This window comes from Loxodonta africana, chromosome 9, assembly GCF_030014295.1.
Source record: "Loxodonta africana isolate mLoxAfr1 chromosome 9, mLoxAfr1.hap2, whole genome shotgun sequence".
Taxonomy (NCBI): domain Eukaryota; kingdom Metazoa; phylum Chordata; class Mammalia; order Proboscidea; family Elephantidae; genus Loxodonta; species Loxodonta africana.
In genome coordinates, this window is record NC_087350.1 from 115778838 (window position 1) to 115797635 (window position 18798).

Here is an 18798-nt window from a genome sequence, read left to right on the forward strand (position 1 = left end):
ACAGCAGTAACACTAGGGAATCCCTAGGTGGCATAAACCCTTAACGCACTCAGCTGATAAAGGTTGGCAGTTCGAGTCCACCCAGAGATGCCTTGGAAGAAAGGCCTAGCCATGTACTTATAAAAAAACAGCCATTGAAAATGCTATGGATCACAGTGCAATAGAACCGTTGTGTGTAAGGTCGCCGTGAGCCAGGGGCCAACTCCACAGCAGCTAACGGTAGCAATCATCACCATTACTTTCACTGTTAAGTATTCCTGCAATGTATTTATATTTACAAATTAATTCCGATCTGTTCTTGCTTGTATTAAGCTCCTTGAGTAGTCTACTCTAAACTCTGTGAGGGTGTGTCCTTGGGCTGTTCTGGACCCCTGCCTTGCTCAGCCTGGGGTCCATAGGTGCCCATCTCTGTTTGATGAGTGACGTGGCCCAGTCATCCAACTCCAAGAGTCTAGCAGCTTGCTGCAACTCACAGAACAGAGTCTCAATCCAAAGATTCCGTAACAAGTATTTGGTTATTCATTTATTATTTTGTTGTCTTTAACTGTAATAGGGTAAACGCATCAAAAAAAGTATTCTTCGACTTAACATTTCTATCATTTTTTCCACTCTTCTGTCTTTTGTAGGAATCCTTTGCTGAACACCTGGGCTATTCCAGTGGAGTCATCAATGGGTAGGTCTTCAAATATTTTCTTTCCAGAAAATTGTGTTGCTGGTCCTACGTCAGTTTCTCCTCCACATTCATACTACCAGCCTCCTGAAAATTCTTCTCTTTTTCGTGTAGGCAGAAGGTGCTAAAATGATACCAGCATTTTCTTACTCTACTGGTATCAGTTACTGCTTGCCTTGAGCAAGTGGCTATTCAAAGGACATAGTTCTCATTTAATGGACTTCAGAGCATCCTCCTGGTGTTCTGAAAATGTTCCAAAGCCTCAAAGGGTTGTTACTTACAGCCTTAGTGTCACTTGGGCTCAAAGAGACTTTACCTAATTAAATTTCAAACAGATATTTACCGTTACAGCGCACGAGCGGGAAGGTCTCGTCTGTGATAAATGTGTGTGATCTTACACTGTGTGTCAGAGTGCAGTCTGTATAAGGAACGTCTTTCACTAGCAGCGAACGTGGAAGAGAACCACGTCTTCTAACAACAGACACGACCCTCACGTTAACAGAAAGACTCGCAAATTTACTTCACACCAGGGCACATTTACTGTTAGGACTTAGGGGCTCTTCATGGGTCTCCAGGGCAGAAATTGTCACTGGGCCAAGAACCAGGACCTGGAAGCCATCCAGAACCCATGCTACTATGCTCCCCTTTCCTCTCCCTGGTTCTTTTCTCTGGTCCTCCCTGGCACATCACAGAGCAGAGTGGCCCCACAGAATCCCCAGATGGCTCAAACAGTTAAGCACTCAGCTACTAACCGGAAAGTTGGTGATTCGAACTCAGACAGCAGTGCCTTGGAAGAAAGGCCTGGTGATCTAATTCTGAAAGATCACAGCCATGAAAACCCCATGGAGCACAGTTCTACTCTGTAATACGTGGCGTCTCCATGACTTGGAATCTACTCAACAGCAACTTGTTTCTGGTTAAAGGAATTCAGTAGCATCTTGGAACCTCAGGGCCAGATTCTCAAGAGGGAGACTCTGATTGCCTCAGCTTAGGTGTTCTGTGGTCACTCCTGGCCCCATCAGCTTGGCTTGGGTTGTAGACAGGAAACGTGGCCACAGCGGGTGGTAGAGGATGGCTCTCCAAGCAGTGTCAGGCAGGTACCCACTTGTCAATGTGTCTGTTAGAAATAACATATGCCAGGTGGTGAAGTCGACCACCAAACAATGCATTTTCGTGGTATAGACTACACGAGCACTGGAGAACTTCCAAACCATAGCGACACTAAAATGAGGCTTTAGTGTTACAACATACCCGTGTTGATAAAAAAGAAAAGTGGTTGATTGTGGAGGGAAAGGGCCCCCCTTCAGCACATTGTCCACGTTTCTCAGGCAGTACAGCTACTCTCATGTGTGGACTGGTACTGCTAGAGGGAGCCAGGACTCTGGCCCCCTCCCCAGTCCACTCTTACAGTGTCCACAGCGACCTTTTTAAAAGGGCAAGTCAGACCTCACCACTTCTCTGGTAAAACCCATCAGTGGCTTTCCATTGCATTTAAAACGGCAGCATCCATCCGAGTGGCCACCCACGGTACGACAGTTGGAAGGGGACCCACGAATTGGAGAAGGAAATGGACGCCAGGCTTAATTACCTCCAAAAACTATTGTTTCCATTACCACGAGGACCAGAAGAAATGCATGGTGCTTGGCTACCCTCCCTGAACATTTTGACCAAGGACCCAAGAGATGGCTCCTGATCAATAGGAGGAAAAGTATGGGACAGAACTTCAGACTCACATGGAAACCAGACTTACTGGATCCTTTGAGACTGAGGGGACCCCCCGAATCTCTTACCTGGAAATAATCTTTAAGCCTTGAACTGAAACAATCTCATGAAGCCATCGTTAAATTAAACAACAGTTTAGCACGATTCATAACAAATGTTTGCCTCAAGGACAGAGCTCTTATAAAGAACTATCCCTGTAAGTGTAAACTGATAACAGCCCATCTAAAGCCCAGATGAGAACTTTAGCATCCCGTATAAACAAATTTTGTTTGTTTGTTTTTTATGGGTCATACAGCCCTCCATGATCTTTTCCCCCCCCAACCGGCCTGCCCTCCTCCTGTTCTCACTCAGCTTCTTTTCAGTTCCTCCAACTCACCAGGCTCTTTCACTCCTCAGGGCCTCTGCTTGTGCCTTTTCCCTCCCTGGAGTCTCCCCTCCACCCCCACCCCCCATTTTTCAGCCGGCTGTCTTTTACTCCTTATTAAAGGCTTTAGCTAAAATGTTGCTCCCTCCAGGAGGCCACCCCTAACCCTCTAAATCAGGACCTGGCAGCCCTTTTCTAAAAAGGGCCAGATAGTAAATAATGTTGGCTTTGCAGGCCATAAGGTCTCTGCCACAGCTCCTCAACTCTGCTGTTGAAGTGCAGGTAGTAGCCACAGACAAAATGGAAATAAGTGAGCGTGGCTGTGTCCCAGTAAAACTTTATTTACAAAAATAGGTGGCGGGTCACATCTGGCCCACAGGCCGAAGTTTCCCCAGACTCTACCTTGATCTAAAGACGGCGTCATGTGTTATTTTCTCTCGTGGCAGCTTGCTGTTTGTCTTTATAGCCCTTATCGTAGTCTGTAATTACACATTTTGAAGGCGTACACATGTCTAGCATTGAACTTGCCACATAAGTGCTCAGTAAGTATTTGAATGCATCTTGTTGTTATTGTTGGGTGCTATCGAGCCGATTCCCACTCATAGTGACCCCATGTGACAGAGTAGAACTGCCCCATAGGGTTTTCTAAGCTGTCATCTTTATGGGAGCAGATCACCAGGTCTTTATCCTGAGAAGTGGCTGGGTGAGTTTGAACCGCCCCTTAGATGCATCATAAAACCAAAAACCTGTTGCCATCGAGTCAGTTCTGACTCATAGCAACCCTGTAGGACAGAATAGAACTGCCCCGTAGAGTTTCCAAAGAACAACTGGTGGATTTGAACTGCTGACTTTTTGGTTAACAGCCATAGCTCTTAACCACTGCACCACCAGGGCTCCTGAATGCATTGTAAATGCCCTAAATTAATAATTTTATATACTTCATAAATATTTAAAGAAATACACGTGTGCATGTGTGTTCATGCATGTAGAGGGAACCGAGAGATTGTAAAGGTATGAGGAACATGAAAGGGTTCCTTTTCTTCTCTCTCGAGGCTGTTGCATTCCTTGCCTGTATAATGAGCTCTTTCTAGATTACGTATGAGTGTGTTTTCTTTTTACATTAAATACTCTCATCGCCTTGGAGTGGCTCTACATCCCTCCGTTCGTTCATTCCCCAGCTATTTATTAAATGCTTGCTCTATACAAGGCACCAGGTGGAAGGCAGAGCAATGCTGGATTCTTCCAGAAGACAGCGGTGACACTGACTTCGGGTTATGCTTTTGTGACTTCAGGGCTGAGCTGTACCGGGCCTCGGGAAAGTTTGAGCTGCTGGACCGCATTCTGCCAAAGTTGAGAGCGACAGGCCACCGCGTGCTGCTCTTCTGCCAGATGACGTCTCTCATGACCATCATGGAGGACTACTTTGCTTTCCGGAACTTCCTCTACCTGCGCCTCGACGGTAAGTGCCGGAGGACGTGGGCTCCGAAGTCGTGTGACTGAAAAGGAGGGGATAATGGGCGCTTAGATCCAGTCTCAGGCAACAAAGGAGGGCAGAATTGTTGAAGGATTAAGTGGCAGGCTACCGATCTGTGCTGTTGAATTGATTACAACTCCCGGCGACCCCATGTGACAGAGTACAGCCGCCCCATAGGGCTCTAGGCTGTAGTCTTTATGGAAGCAGATCGCCAGGCCTTTCTGCCACGGAGCCCCTGGGTGGGTTTGAACCGCCAAACTTTCGGTTAGCAGCGGAATGCTTAACCATTGCCACCGGGGCTCCTAGTAGCAGGGTGGGGTGGGTTTTTCTCGATGGCAATTTCTCTTACATCCTCAAGCTTAAAAAAAGTGAAAATCCTTTGCACAGCTGTTTATCTGACACACAACACATGGACGCAGAATACTACAGGTACCGAAGTTAAACTAAACACAAACATTAGTTATGACACCATTTACACCGAACATTGTGTGTGACGTGCGCACCACAGAGAGTATTTTGACAAGCCTTAGCTTTCTTCTGTTAACATGGATGAAAAGGCTATGTCCCTTTGTTCAGCAACAACAGGGTAATAATTCATTTACGATTATAGTTAATTATTTTAAGATTATTTAATTATCATTAAAACTTCTTCTGTTCTAAGTAGACCGTAATTTCACATGTCACGTTGTTAAGAGATAGGGCTCTGTTGCTTTGTTGATTTTTGCAAACCGTGCCAAATGTTTGCCTGGTGGTATAAGTGCAGTATTTAAACACTTTTCCTTAGTGTTCGGTAAGTAAACACTAAGATTTAATAAGAAGATGCAATGGATACTCCCTAAATTACTTTTTGATTTAGATTCCAGCCATAACATTTTAGAGATGAGGGATTAGAACTGGGACCTAATTTACCACCAGGAGTGTGTTTCATCCCGGGGTGAGAAGAATACCTATCGCCCGTCTATCAGTCTGTCGTACTGTAGTGGGTTGCATGTTGTTGCGATGCTGTAAGCTGTGCCACCGGTGTTTCAAATACCAACAGGGTCACCAATGGTGGACAGGTTCAGTGGAGCTTCCAGACTAAAATAGACTAGGAGCAAAGGCCTAGCTGTCTACTCCTGAAAATGAATGAAAACCCTATGGATCACCACAGAGCATTGTCTGATACCTTGCTGGAAGGTGAGCCCCTACATTGGAAGGCACTCAGAATACACAGCGGCCGCAACAATGGTCTTAGGCATACCGGTGATCATGTGGTTGGCACGAGACCGGACAACGTTTCGTTAGTTGACTTACGGCAACTAACAACAACAAGAAAAGTACAATACTACTAAGACTAGTTTTTATCTAGTGAAGTTATTATTAAACGGGAAATGTAAACTTTGTGTTCTATGAAAAGGTTTCATTTTACTTTCAGCCTAACATTTCGTCCCTGTATTGCCATTCATCACATGTAATCAGATAGGTCTTTCTTTTATTTATCTATACAGACCTATCTATGTTGTTGTTGTTGTTAGGTGCCATTGAGTCGATTCCCACTCGTAGCAACCCTATGTACCACAGAACGAAACACTGCCCAGTCCTGCGCGATCCTCACAATCGTTATTATGCTCAAGCTCATTGTTACAGCCACTGTGTCAATCCATCTCATTGAGGGTCTTCCTCTTTTCCGCTGATCCTGTACTTTACCAAGCATGATATCCTTCTCCAGGGATGAATCCCTTCTGACAACACGTCTAAATGTGTAAGACGCAGTCTCACCATCCTTGCTTCTGAGGAGCATTCTGGTTGTACTTCTTCCAAGACAGATTTGTTCATTCCTTTGGCAGTCCATGGTACATTCAATATTCTTCGCCAACACCACAATTCAAAGGCGTCAATTCTTCTTTGGTCTTCCTTATTCATTGTCCAGCTTTCACATGCATATGATGCAATTGAGAATACCATGGCTTGGGTCAGGCACACCTTAGTCTTCAAGGTAACATCTTTGCTCTTCAGCACTTTAAAGAGGTCCTTTGCAGCAGATTTACCCAATGCAATGTGTCTTTTGATTTCTTGACTGCTGCTTCCATGGCTGTTGATTGTGGATCCAAGTAAAATGAAATCCTTGACAACTTCACTGTTTTCTCATTTTATCATGCTGTTGTTCATTGGTCCAGTTGTGAGGATTTTTGTTTTTTTTTTATGTTGAGGCATAATCCATACTGAAGACTGTGGTCTTTTATCTTCATCAATAAGTGCTTCAAGTCCTCTTCACTTTCAGCAAGCAGGGTAGTGTCATCTGCATAACGCAGGTTGTTAATGAGTCTTCCTCCAATCCTGATGCCCTGTTCTTTTTCATATAGTCCAGCTTCTCGGATTATTTGCTCAGCATACAGATTGAATAGGTATGGTGAAAGAATACAACCCTGATGCACACCTTTCCTGACTTTTAACCATTCATTATCCCCTTGTTTTGTCCTAACAGCTGCCTCTCGATCTATGCACAGGTTCCTCATGAGCACAATGAAGTGTTCTGGAATTTGTATTCTTCGCAATGTTGTCCATTATTTGTTATGATCCACACAGTCAAATGCCTTTGCATAGTCAATAAAACACAGGTAAACATCCTTCTGGTATTCTGTGCTTTCAGCCAGGATCCATCTGACATCAGCAATGATATCCCTGGTTCCACGTCGTCTTCTGAAACCATCCTGAATTTCTGGCAGTTCCTTGTTGACATACTGCTGCAGCCGTTTTTGAATGATCTTCAGCAAAATTTTGCTTGCGTGTGATATTAATGATATTGTTCTATAATTTCCACATTCGGTTGGTTCACCTTCCTTGGGACCAGGCATAAATATGGACCTCTTCCAGTCAATTGGCCAGGTAGCTGTCTTCCAGATTTCTTGGCAGAGATGAGTAAGCACTTCCGGCACTGCACGTGTTTGTTGAAACATCTCTATTCTGTCAGCTCCTGGAGCCTTGTTTTTCACCAATGCCTTCAGAGCAGCTTGGACTTCTTCCTTCAGTGCCATTGGTTCCTGATCATATGCCACCTCTTGAAATGGTTGAAAGTTAACTAATTCTTTTTGATATAATGACTCTGTGTATTTGTTCCATCTTCTTTTGATGCTTCCTGCGTCATCTAATATTTTCCCCATGGAATCCTTCACTATTGCAACTTGAGGCTTGAATTTTTTCTTTAGTTCTTTCAGCTTGAGAAACACTGAGTGTGTTCTTCCCTTTTGGTTTTCTATCTCCAGCTCTTTGCATGTCGTTATAATACTTTGTCTTCTTGAACCGCCCTTTGAAGTCTTCTGTTAAGTTCTTTTACCTGTCTATAGCTACTGTAAAACACTGGGAAATTTTTTCTATATGTGAGAAGTTTCACGTAACCCAAAGAGCCATTATTTCCACAGAATTCTGGGAAGTGAGATCATCTTTGAAGCCCTTTTTAAGCAGGGCCTTATCATGCTTGTAGATAATAATTGAACAATTAAACAAAGCTCAGACTTGCCATGTCTTCTTTTCCTTGAGTTTCTAGGTGAATTCTCTCTCCAGCCTACCTTCAAGGATATTAATTTTTAAATTATTGTAGTATCTGACAGACTGGATGATTTTAAACCTTTTTACCTCTCCACTCCAATGTAACTGAAAACAGATGAATGGTTAAATAAATGTTAATTTTGAATTCACAGACACAACTATGTTATCCACAGTTTGTCTCTTGGCAAGTCTCATCCTCTATTGCTTCTTATTCTTTGATGGAGCCGTCCCTCTGCAAGAGTTCAAAACTTCTCCATCACTCCTCACTTAAAAAGAGAAACCAAAAACCAAACCAGTTTCCACTGAGTCAGCTCCAACTCGTGGCAACCCCATATGTCTCAGGAGAGCTGTGCTCCATAGGGTTTCCAATGGCTGATTTTTCAGCAGATCACCAGGCCTTTCTTCCAAGGCGCCTCTGGGTGGACTCAAACCTCCAACGTTTTGCGGCTGCATGCGTTAACGATTTGCATCACCAGGGACTCCTTTGAAAGCTAAGCTCTCCTTTAACTGCTGCTCAGGTGAGGTGCAGTAGAAGGTTGTTTCCCCTGGACTTACGGCCCCCACAGGTGTCTTCCACAAGCATTGTTTGCTACTTTGTGGCACTTCATTTTGGATCTCAGCTCTCTGAGGACATCGGTGTGGAGTCCTTGAATCTGTGCCACTGATGACAAGTGACTTCCTTGACACAGTCTCATCAGTGTTTTCCAGACTGAGAGACAGGCTTTAATAGTCTGTCGACTGCTGCCCTTATTGTTGTTAATAGTAATAGTAATAAAAGCGAATGATATGGATGCTAGCTACGCATGAGATACTAGGCAGAGCACTTCACGTGCATTTAATTTAATTTAATTTTAAATTAGATACGACAAAACCTGTTGCTGTCAAACCAATTCCCACTCATAGCGACCCTATAGGACAGAGTGGAACTGCCCCCCCCCCCATAGGGTTTCCAAGGAGTGCCTGGTGGATTCAGACTGTCAGCCTTTTGGTCAGCAGCCAGGCTCTTAACCACTGCGCCACCAGGTACAACAAAGAAGGTGCTGTTATCCCCGTTTACTATTATGATCCTGTCTTAGTTACCTAGTGCTGCCGTAACAAAAGATTTCCACAAGGGGGCATCTTTAAAGAACAAGAATTTATTGTCTCTCAGTTTTAGAGGCTAAAAGTCCAAATCAGGGCATCAACTCCAGGGGAGGGTAGTTCCTTGTCAGTAGCCCCGGCTGGTCCACGGCCTTCCTTCTTGGCTGTCTTCCCGTGTGTCTCTGTGTCTGTTCTCCTCTTTCTATAAGACACCACTCAGGAGTGATTAGATTTAGGACCCACCCTGCACTGGTACAACCTCATTAACACATCCACAGAAAACCCCTGTTTCCAAAGAGGGTCATTTTTACAGGTCCAGGGGGTAGGACTTCAGCACATATTTTGGGGAGCACAATGCAGTCCATGACAGATCCGCATTTAACAGCTGAGAAAACAAAGGCTGAGAGGGAGTACATAGTTCACTGGTCGAAGGCTGCATGGGTAAATGGTGAGGCCAGGCCCTGACTTGGATCTCTGACGCCAGCTTAGCTCAGCTTTAGCAGACCCGGTGAAATACAGCCCACCTCCCAAAATACCAGCTGTTTCTCTAGCAACAGCGTTTGAAGAATGATTTTGAACTTACCATGTAATTATTTTTAGCTGATTAGCTCTTGGGTTGAAGGGCACAGACAGGGAAGTGAGATTCGGGAAGTGTTCCAGCTGGAATTGAGAAGAATGGGCAGCCTTCTGGCCACAGGATGCAGCAGCCGGTTGTGTGCGGGGTGAAGAGAATGGCCTGGCGAGCAACGAAGGCTGCAGTTGCTGTCAGCTGCCGTGGTCAGCTCCGGACTCACGGCGGCCCCCGCGTGACGGGATCGCACCGTTCCGGTCCACGGGGTTTTCACTGACTGATTTTCGGGAGCAGATAACCAAGCATTTCTCCTAGGCTGTCTTAGCCTGGAAGCTCCACTGAGACCTGTTCAGGATCTACTGACAGACGGGTGGTGGCTGCACGTGAGGTGCGTTGGCCAGGAGTAGAACCCGGGTCTCCCACATGGAAGGCGAGAACTACTGCGGAACTACCACGGCCCTCAACAATGAAGATTTAAAAAAAAAAAGTTGCCATCCACCGATTCCGACTCACAGCAACCCTACAGGACAGAGTAGGACTGCCCCACGGGGTTTCCAAGGAGCAGCTCGTGGATTCGAACTGCTGACCTTTTAGTTAGCAGCTGAGCGATTAACCACTGCGTCGCCAGGGCTCTGCAATGAAGATAAAAAAGAAATTTGTGCACACACCTCCAACTGAACCACCCCTCGCCACCCACCCCCCAAATTGTTAAAATGACTTCAGCTATTCTTTACTGAATTTAATGTGTCAGGTTTGGACTTCGGGAAAAATCACTTGATGAAAGCTAAGCACATTTTTTCCTATAAAGATTACAGCCACACGAATGGATTTAGCTCCTGTGCTGTTATAGTTCTTGTTTTCTCTGGAAATGGTTTTTGAGAGAGAGCAAGGGGTGAAGTTTCATCCCAGAAGACAAAATTTTCCAGAAGCAGCTTGCAACTACGTTAAAATTAGTAATTTTGGGCGTCCAGCAGTGTGTTCCTTCTGGCAAGTTCTGAAATGTTTAACACAAATGCTATCGCGATTAGTTGTGTTCTCATAATTGGTTACATTCTACATCAAAGTCTAAGAGAACACAGAGCTGCAAGAAGTCCCGAACATGTTAAATCCTTTGCCACCTGCAAGGAGAGTTTGCCTGGGGACAAAACCTTGTGTGTGACTTTGAATCTTCCTGAGCAAGTTTATAAAGGTTAACACTAACAAGGTAGTATCTAAGTCATAACTTGGGTGAAGGGGAAGATAGGCAAAGTCATAGAAGCTTCATATACCAGTGCTGTCAAGAGGATTCCGACTCACAGCGACCCCATGGGTCAGAGTAGAACTGCCCCACAGGGTTTCCAAGGAGCAGCTGGTGAATTTGAACTGCCAGCCTCTTAGTTAGCAGCCAGTCCGTTGCCCTCTGCACCACGAGGGCTCCCGAAGCTTCGTTGCCACATCCAAACTCCCTAAGGGACCAAGTCACTGGGCTGAGGGCTGTGCGGACCGTGGTCTCAGGGGACATCTAGCTCAGCTGACGTCACATAGTTTATAAAGAGGACGGTCTACATTCTACTTTAGTGAGTAGCGTCTGGGTCTTAAAAGCTCATGAGCCACCATCTGAAATACTCCACTGGTCTCACCCCATCTGGAGCAAAGGAGAATGAGAAAACTGAAGACACATGGGAAAGATTAGTCCAAAGGACTAATGGACCACAAGTACCACAGCTCCATCAGACTGGGCCTAGAACAACTAGATAATGCCCAGCTTCTACCACCGACTACTCTGACAAGGATCATAATAGAGGGTTCTGGACAGAGCAGGAGAAAAATGTAGAACAAAATTCAAATTCACAAAAAAACAACACCAGACTTACAGTCTAACAGAGACTGGAGAAACCCCAAGAGTACGGCCCCCAGGCACCCTTTTAACTCAGTACCGAAGTTACTCCCAAAGTTCACCCTTCAGCCAAAGATTAGACAGGTCTATAAAACCATAACACAGGTGAGGAATGAGCTTTATAGTTCAGTCATGTGTACGAGACTAAACGGGCACACCAGCCCAAAGCAAAGACCAGAAGGCAGGAAGAGACAGGAAAACTGGACGAATGGAGTAGGGAACCCGGGGTGGAGAAGGGGAGAGTGTTGACATATTGCGGTGTAGCCAACCAGTGTCACAAAACAATTTGTGTATTAATTGTTTAATGAGAAACTAATTTGCTCTGTAAACTTTCACCTAAAGTACAATTAAAAAAAAAAAAAAGATAGTTAGCAAAGATCTTGACTTGGGAACCTCTGACTAATGGAAATAGTAGTCTGGCAAATTCTGAAACTCATGATAACAAATGCCATTGCTTTGTATGAAAACTGATGTAGTAGTCCTTTTCCTGGTTTTATAATTTTTCATGTTCCCAGCTACTCATAAGGTTATGTTAGTCGGTCTGTTTGAGGTGATTGGCATTAGGCCTGAGGACTTCTTTGACCAAGTAATTTTGATATTCCTTTTGGTTTTCATTGTTTTCTTCTGCAGTTAGGGTTTTTCAGCCCATTTTGCAAGCAGATCTCCTAATTAGTTTTCTTTATGTCTTAACGAAGGGAGCTTTGATGGTTCAGTGGTCGAATTCCCCTCTCCGTGCCAGGGACCTGGGTTCGATTCCTGGCCAAGTATTTCATGCTGAGCTACCGCCTGTCTGTAGTGGGGGCTTGTGTGTTATTAGATGCTGAACAGGTTTCAGCAGAGCTTCCAGACTAAGAAAAACTAGGAAGAAAAGCCTGGTGATCTACTTCTGAAAATCAGTCAGCGGAGACCCTATAGATCACAGGGGTCTGATCCACAACTGATCATAGGGGTGGTGCAGAAGCAGGCAGCATTTTGTTTCGTTGTACGTGGGGTCACCATGAGCCAGGGCCCGACTTGATGGCAGCTAATAGCAATAATATCTTAACGGATGTGAACCATAAGTGGCCCTGTTTCGTTTTGTCAGAACTGTGAACACCTGCCCTTAGAGTTAGCCTAGATGCACAGTTTTTATACCCTGCTCTCAGAAAAGAGGTGTTTTTGTCTCTGAGATCCTTTTCTCTCCCCGTATTAGAAGTACCTGTTGGTTTCATTGGCTTAAGGTAGAGGATAAATATGTGAGCCCTTAATCTACTTGAGCAATTGTTTCTTTTAATTATTGCAAAAAAAGAGATGATGCATCTCACAGCATGGATGGACCTGGAGGGCATTATGCTGAGTGAAATCTGTCAGTCACACAAGGACAAATGCTGTATGAGACCACTGTTACAAAAACTCACGGAAAGGTTTACATACAAAGAAACACTCTTTGATGGTTATGAGGGATGGGTGGGGCGAGGAGGGAAAAACACTAAATAGACAATAGATAAGTGGTAACTTCGGTGAAGGGTAAGAGTACACAATACTGGGGAAGCCAGCACCACTTGTCCAATGCAAATTCATGGAAACTCCATAAACACATCCAAACTCCCTGAGGGACCCAATTGCTGGGCTAAGGGCCGTGGGGACCGTGGTCTCGGGGGACATCTAGCTCAATTGGCATAACATAGTTTATAAAGAAAATGTTCTACATCCTACTTTGGTGAGTAGCGTCTGGGGTCTGAAAAGCTTGTGAGTGGCCATCTAAGATACTCCACTGGTCCCAACCCATCTGGAGCAAGGGAGAATGAAGAAAACTGAAGACACAAGGAAAAGATTAGCCCAAAGGACTAATGGACCACAACTACCACAGCCTCCACCAGACAGTCCAGCACATCTAGATGGTGCCAGGCTGCCACCACCGACTGCTCTGACCGGGATCACAATAGAGGGTCCTGGACAGAGCTGGAGATAAACGTAGGAAAAAATTGTAACTTAGAAAACAAAAAAAAAGACCAGACTTACTGATCTGACAGAGACTGGAGAAATCCCGTGAGTATGGTCCCCAGACACCCTTTTAAGTCAGTACTAAATTCACTCCTGAGGTTCACACTTAAGCCAAAGATTAGACAGACCCATAAAACAAAATGAGACTAAATGGGCACACCAGCTCAGGGGCAAGAGCAAGATGGCAGGAGGGGGCAGGAAAGCTGGTAATGGGGGAGAGTGTTGACATGTCGTGGGGTTGGCAACCAGCGTCACAAAATAATGCGTGTATTAATTGTTTAATGAGAAACTCATCTGCTCCGTAAACCTTCATCTAAAGCACAATTAAAAAAAAAAAAAATGAGGTAGAGAGAAAGTTTCCTGCTAACACAGCACACATCTTCCGTCAGCATCTTGAACAGATGGTTCTCCAGAATCTCAGAAAGTCAATTCTGAAAATAAAATGAAAAAGCAGCCCCGCGTGTTTGGAACCTTACTCAGTATAATGCGTTTATTGCTTCTCACCCCAAATTTGAATTCTTCCAGTTTGCTGTTATAGGGTTAGGCCAGTGGTTAGATTTGAGACCTAATTTAGAATGTAAACCAAGTTCTGAAGAATGCCGCTTTGTGGAGTGAGGAAGTCCACAGGCCCCCTGTTCTTAATCCCTGTTTGCTCTAAGCAGGGAACTGATTTTTTTCTTCTTCTTCCTCAAGAGGTTACTTGTTATTTTTACTACATGTGAAAACCAGATCCTCCCATTTGGAAACTTGACCCTCACAGTAACTTGATTCCATTAGCTACAGGCACGTAAAATGTTTTAATCCTCTGAAATAAATCACTGGTGTGATTTTATCCTTACAAAAGGACAGCCTGTAGAAATAATATTTGTACAGCAGGCAGATTGGGGCTATCAGAGCATGTGTATAGCTTTCCCACCTGTCAAGGCCTTGGCCAAAACCCTGCGTCTACGCTTTTCTACTGAGGGATGGTAGGAGGAATATTGGAAGGGTTTGTTTTTTTTTTTTTTAACCTTCTACCATGTATTTCACACAGTGCCTGGGTAACACAGGCAACACATAGCATGTGATTGAGACGGATTTGGAACACAAGTCGTGGGTGCCTTTGCACCCTAAAAGTGAGCGGCACTCTGGGTGGCTTAGTCTCCTAGTGTTGCTGTAACAAAAGATGCCTCAAGTGGGTGGCTTTAAGAACAGAATTTATTTCCTCCCAGTTCTAGGGACTGGGAGTCTGAATTCAGGATGCTAGCAGAGCTAGTCTCTCCCCCTCTCTCTTTCTGTCATTGGGCTGTCGGGGAAGATCCTGTATCTTTCAGCTTCTATAGCCTGGGGCATTTCTTGGCATTCTTTGGCTGCTTCGCATGGCGTCTGTCTTCCCCTGTGAGTGTGTGTCTGTTTCCCTGTTTTATAAGACACACTGAGGAGAGATTGGGATTAGAACCCTCCCTACTCTGGTAGGAGCCCTGGTGGCACAGTGGTTAACAGCTATGGTAAGCTACAGCTACTAACCAAAAGGTTGGCAGTTCGAATCCACCAGCTGCTCCTTGGAGACCCTATGAGGCAGTTCTACTCTGTCCTATATGGTTGTTATGAGTTGAAATCAACTCATCTTCAGCAATGGGTTTAGTTTTGGGTTTTTTTGTTTTGTTTTGTTCTACTCTGGTATGGCCTCATTAACATGTCAGAAGAAACCCCCCTATTTCCAAAGGGGGTCATACTTACACGTGCTGAGGTTAGGATTTCCACACAACTTTCTGGGGACACGAGTCAGTTCGTAACACTAGAGCTTGGTACTTTCTCCCTACTTGCTGCTTTGGACTCTCCTCCAGTGACCACCCAGTCCAGTGTGTAGCAGGCGGCACTGCTTCACAGGTTTTAGTGTTGGTCCTTTGAACTCAACAGAACAGAATATTAACATGAAAAACAGACTGGAATTCTCATATTTTTTGGATTATTGTGGCTTCCAGTCTTGCAAACAAGAATAGAAAATATTCCATTCACTGTATGTATTTTTCCCAGCCAGATCATACTCAGTAGCAATCCAGATGATAAAACAGTAGCACCCAGCTTTCCTTTTGTTCCCATTCTCGTGTCCCCACCCTCATGCCTATCAGCAAGGTTGCTTTAAGCCCATAATAATAATCATTGTAGGAGTCACTGAGTGGCGCAGACAGTTAAGCCCTCAACTATGAACTGAAAGGTTGGCAGTTCGAACCCACCTGGAGACACCTCAGAAGAAAGCCGGGCAATCTGCTTCCAGAAGGTCACAGCCATTGGAACACTGGAAACCCGGTGGAGTGCCGTTCTGCTCTGCGCACGCGGGGTTGCCACGAGTCGGGATCGACTTGCCAGCAACTGATTTTTTTTTTTTTTTAGTAGTTGTTGTAGGCATCTCTGTTTGTATGTGGGTGGGTTTAAAAAATTATTTGATGTTTTTAAATGCAGAAAAACATGTTCATTAGGTTTTAGATTAGAGTAAGAATGTTCTGGAATTTGTAAAAGTTACAAAGGTGCCCAGTCAGAAAATTTAAACTAATTTCGGAGCACTGGGTAGTAGACAGGGTGTCTGTTCCTTTTTGATTTGAGGAAAGTCTCTTTCCATCTTTGCCTCTCTCATTTTAATTGCAAAATGTTCAAAGTATCTTTCAAAAGCACAAAAGCCTCGGGGATTACCTCACTGGTGTTAAGAAGACTCTGGGCGTATTTCATAAGGAGGCTGGCCCTTTTGTCTAGCTCCATGCCATTCCCAGACAGGAGTTAATTGGCAAATTTATTTTTCTTATCCCCTCAGGCACCACCAAGTCGGAAGACCGTGCTGCTCTACTGAAGAAATTCAACGAACCTGGGTCCCAGTACTTCATTTTCTTGCTGAGCACAAGAGCTGGAGGCCTGGGCTTGAATCTGCAGGCGGCCGACACTGTGGTTATCTTCGACAGCGACTGGAACCCCCACCAGGTCTGCATGGCTCTGTTGTAGGCAGGTGCCCAGGCCTCCCTCCTGGAGAGGAAGTAAAAGATGACTCGTTTCAGCCTTCACCTTTCTGTGGCAGAGCGAGCTTCTAAACCAGGAGGGCGTTTCTTCACCGGGATAATGTTGCCGTTGTTGTCGGGTGCCTTCGAGTCAGTTCTAACTCCTGGCACTCCATGTGACAGAGCAGAACTGCCCCCTAGGGTTTTCTTGTCTGTCGTCTTTAAGGAAGCAAATCACCAGGTCTTTCTCTGTCAGAGCAGCTGGTGGGTTCAAACCTCCAAGCTTCCATTCAGCAGCTGAGAGCTTAACTGTTATGCAACCAGCCGATTGGTTTGGCTCCTTTCTTCTCTCCCTTGAAGTGTATATAGATGTTGAAGTACCCCACATGTGCCGTTGAAGAGCTCTGGCTTTGGGTAGAAAAACTCAGTTTTTGCCAAGTTTTAACCCCATCTCCTGGGATTACCATTTTTAGCAAAGTATATTTGGTGAGGGATAAGTATTAAATGTTTGAAAGTAACAACATTTACTGGAACTTACCCTGGGCCAGCCGCTTTATGGATATTGTCTCATTCAGATCTCACAGCCACTTTGTGGGGTAGTTAATATGACTGCTTGCATCCTTACAGTAAGTTTAAATAAGGAGCTACTGGGTGGCACAAACAGTTAAGCACTCGACTGCTAGCCAAAAGGTTGGTGGTTTGAACCCACCCAGAGGTGCCTTGGAAGACAGGCCTGGCGATCTGCTTCTAAAAGGTCACAGCCTTGAAAACCCTGTGAAGCACAGCTCTACTCTGCACACATGGGGTCGCCAGGAGTCAGAATCAACTCCGTGGCAACTAACAACGACAAGTTTAAGTAACTTCTCTAAGAGCAAACGATTGGTATACGACAGTGACTTTTATTCTGTGTGTTTCGTTTGAACACCATCAACAAAAAATCCTGTCAGGCATCTACTCTAAGTTCTTCTGCCCAGATAAGCTTTGAGTTAATTGTTTCAAAGGCATACTTTAAAACAACCCAATAGAATGGGTACCCCGGCACTGGTTTTCTAGCTCACTCAGGGAGGTGATGAGCGTGCCCGTAAGACGCTGGGTGGAATGATGGGCTTGGGATTTGATTCATATTGGAACAAACACAACCAGATGGGGTGTAAGAAGGAATGAGAGAAACGGAGGCACATGGCTGGGATTTGGCTCAACGTGGGACAAACGCTGAACTCACAATAGCAAACAGGAGAGCCACAGCTCCCACAGCTGCACGTGAACCCTCCATCAGCGTTACCAGGGATGCTCGCTGAGTCTCCTCAGCTGTAAAAACTGCAGAGTCATGTTAACTGTCTCACCGGGTAGTTGTGATGACCGGGAGGGAAAAGTTTGCACAACTTTTGTTGTTGTTGACAGGAAGTGGGGCTCAGGGGTATATTAGAATTATGAGGGAGTTTTTCCCATTCCCTACCACCCGTATTCAGGAGGTCTAGATGCTTCTTGGTGCAGCGGTGGTTCCGTGGTAGAATTCTTACCTTCCACGAGGAAGACCCAGGTTTGATTCCTCACCAGTGCGTCTCATGCGCAGCCACCAGCCGTCTGTCACCGGAGGCTTGTGTGTTGCTAGGATGCTGAACAGGCTTCAGCAGAGCTTCCAAACCAAGACAGACTAGCAAGAAAGGGCTGGCGATCTGCTCCCGAAAATCAGCCAGTGAAAACCCTGTGGGTCACAACAGTCCCTTGCGTCTGGGGTTGCCGCGAGATGAGGGCTGACTCCATGGCATCTACCAACAAGGACGGGTATGACTGACAAGGCTTAGAGACAGGCAGGGTGTGAGAGCCTGTGGATCACAAGGGTCTGATCCGCCACTGATCACGGGGATGGCGTAGGACCAGGCAGCATTTTGTTCCATTGTGCATGGGGGTGCCATGAGTCGGGGCTGACTGGATGGCAGCGAACTACAACAACAAGATGTCTCCCAGACCTCTTAGACGTTTGGAGTCTCCCGGGAGACTGTCACACAGGGCCCCAAGCACAGGGGAGAGGCAGTGACTTGGAAGACTCAACGTGGGCTCCCAAACCTCTGTGTGCCCCAGCAGTGGACGCCGCGTGCCTTCTCCAGCCATGTCTTCTCCACACGTATGAGCTGGAGGAGAGTCACTCTTGATGCGCTCTGGCTTTGGAACGGGACGGGGCCCCCGGCACAGTGTACCCTCCTCCCAGGCCTTCAGGAGTGTTTCCAAATGACCCCCACGCTGCAGCCGAAACAGCTGGCCCTTGGTTAAACACTGTCGTGGGGAGGCAAGTTCAAAACCTATAGGTCAGGTGACAGGAATGGTGAAGAATGAAGGCCCTCTGGCAAAAAGTCTATTTGTAGTCTAGAGGCAGAATATTCCTTAAGGAAAACTCTCCCTCTTGCTCCTAAGGCCTTTACCTTTTTGGATGAGCCCACCCACATTATGGAGGGTAATCTGTTTACTTTAGGCCAGCTGATTTACTCACATGTAACTGCTTGATAAGGAGCCCTGGTAGCACAACAGTGAAGCGCTCAGCTGTTAACCGGAAGGTTGGTGGTTTGAAC

The 18798-nt window shown here is 45.5% G+C and overlaps 1 protein-coding gene across 6 annotated transcripts in view; it reads left to right on the forward strand.

The window, feature by feature from the left end:
* Positions 1-18798, forward strand: part of SMARCA2 (SWI/SNF related, matrix associated, actin dependent regulator of chromatin, subfamily a, member 2) — a 216339-nt gene that overhangs the window by 112167 nt on the left and 85374 nt on the right. For all 6 annotated transcript variants that reach the window (XM_023539439.2, XM_064290573.1, XM_064290571.1 and 3 more), the window contains exons 22-24: positions 627-673; positions 4049-4215; positions 16054-16217. In XM_023539439.2, coding sequence (XP_023395207.2) covers positions 627-673; positions 4049-4215; positions 16054-16217 — 378 coding nt within the window. The remainder of the gene's footprint in view (positions 1-626; positions 674-4048; positions 4216-16053; positions 16218-18798) is intronic.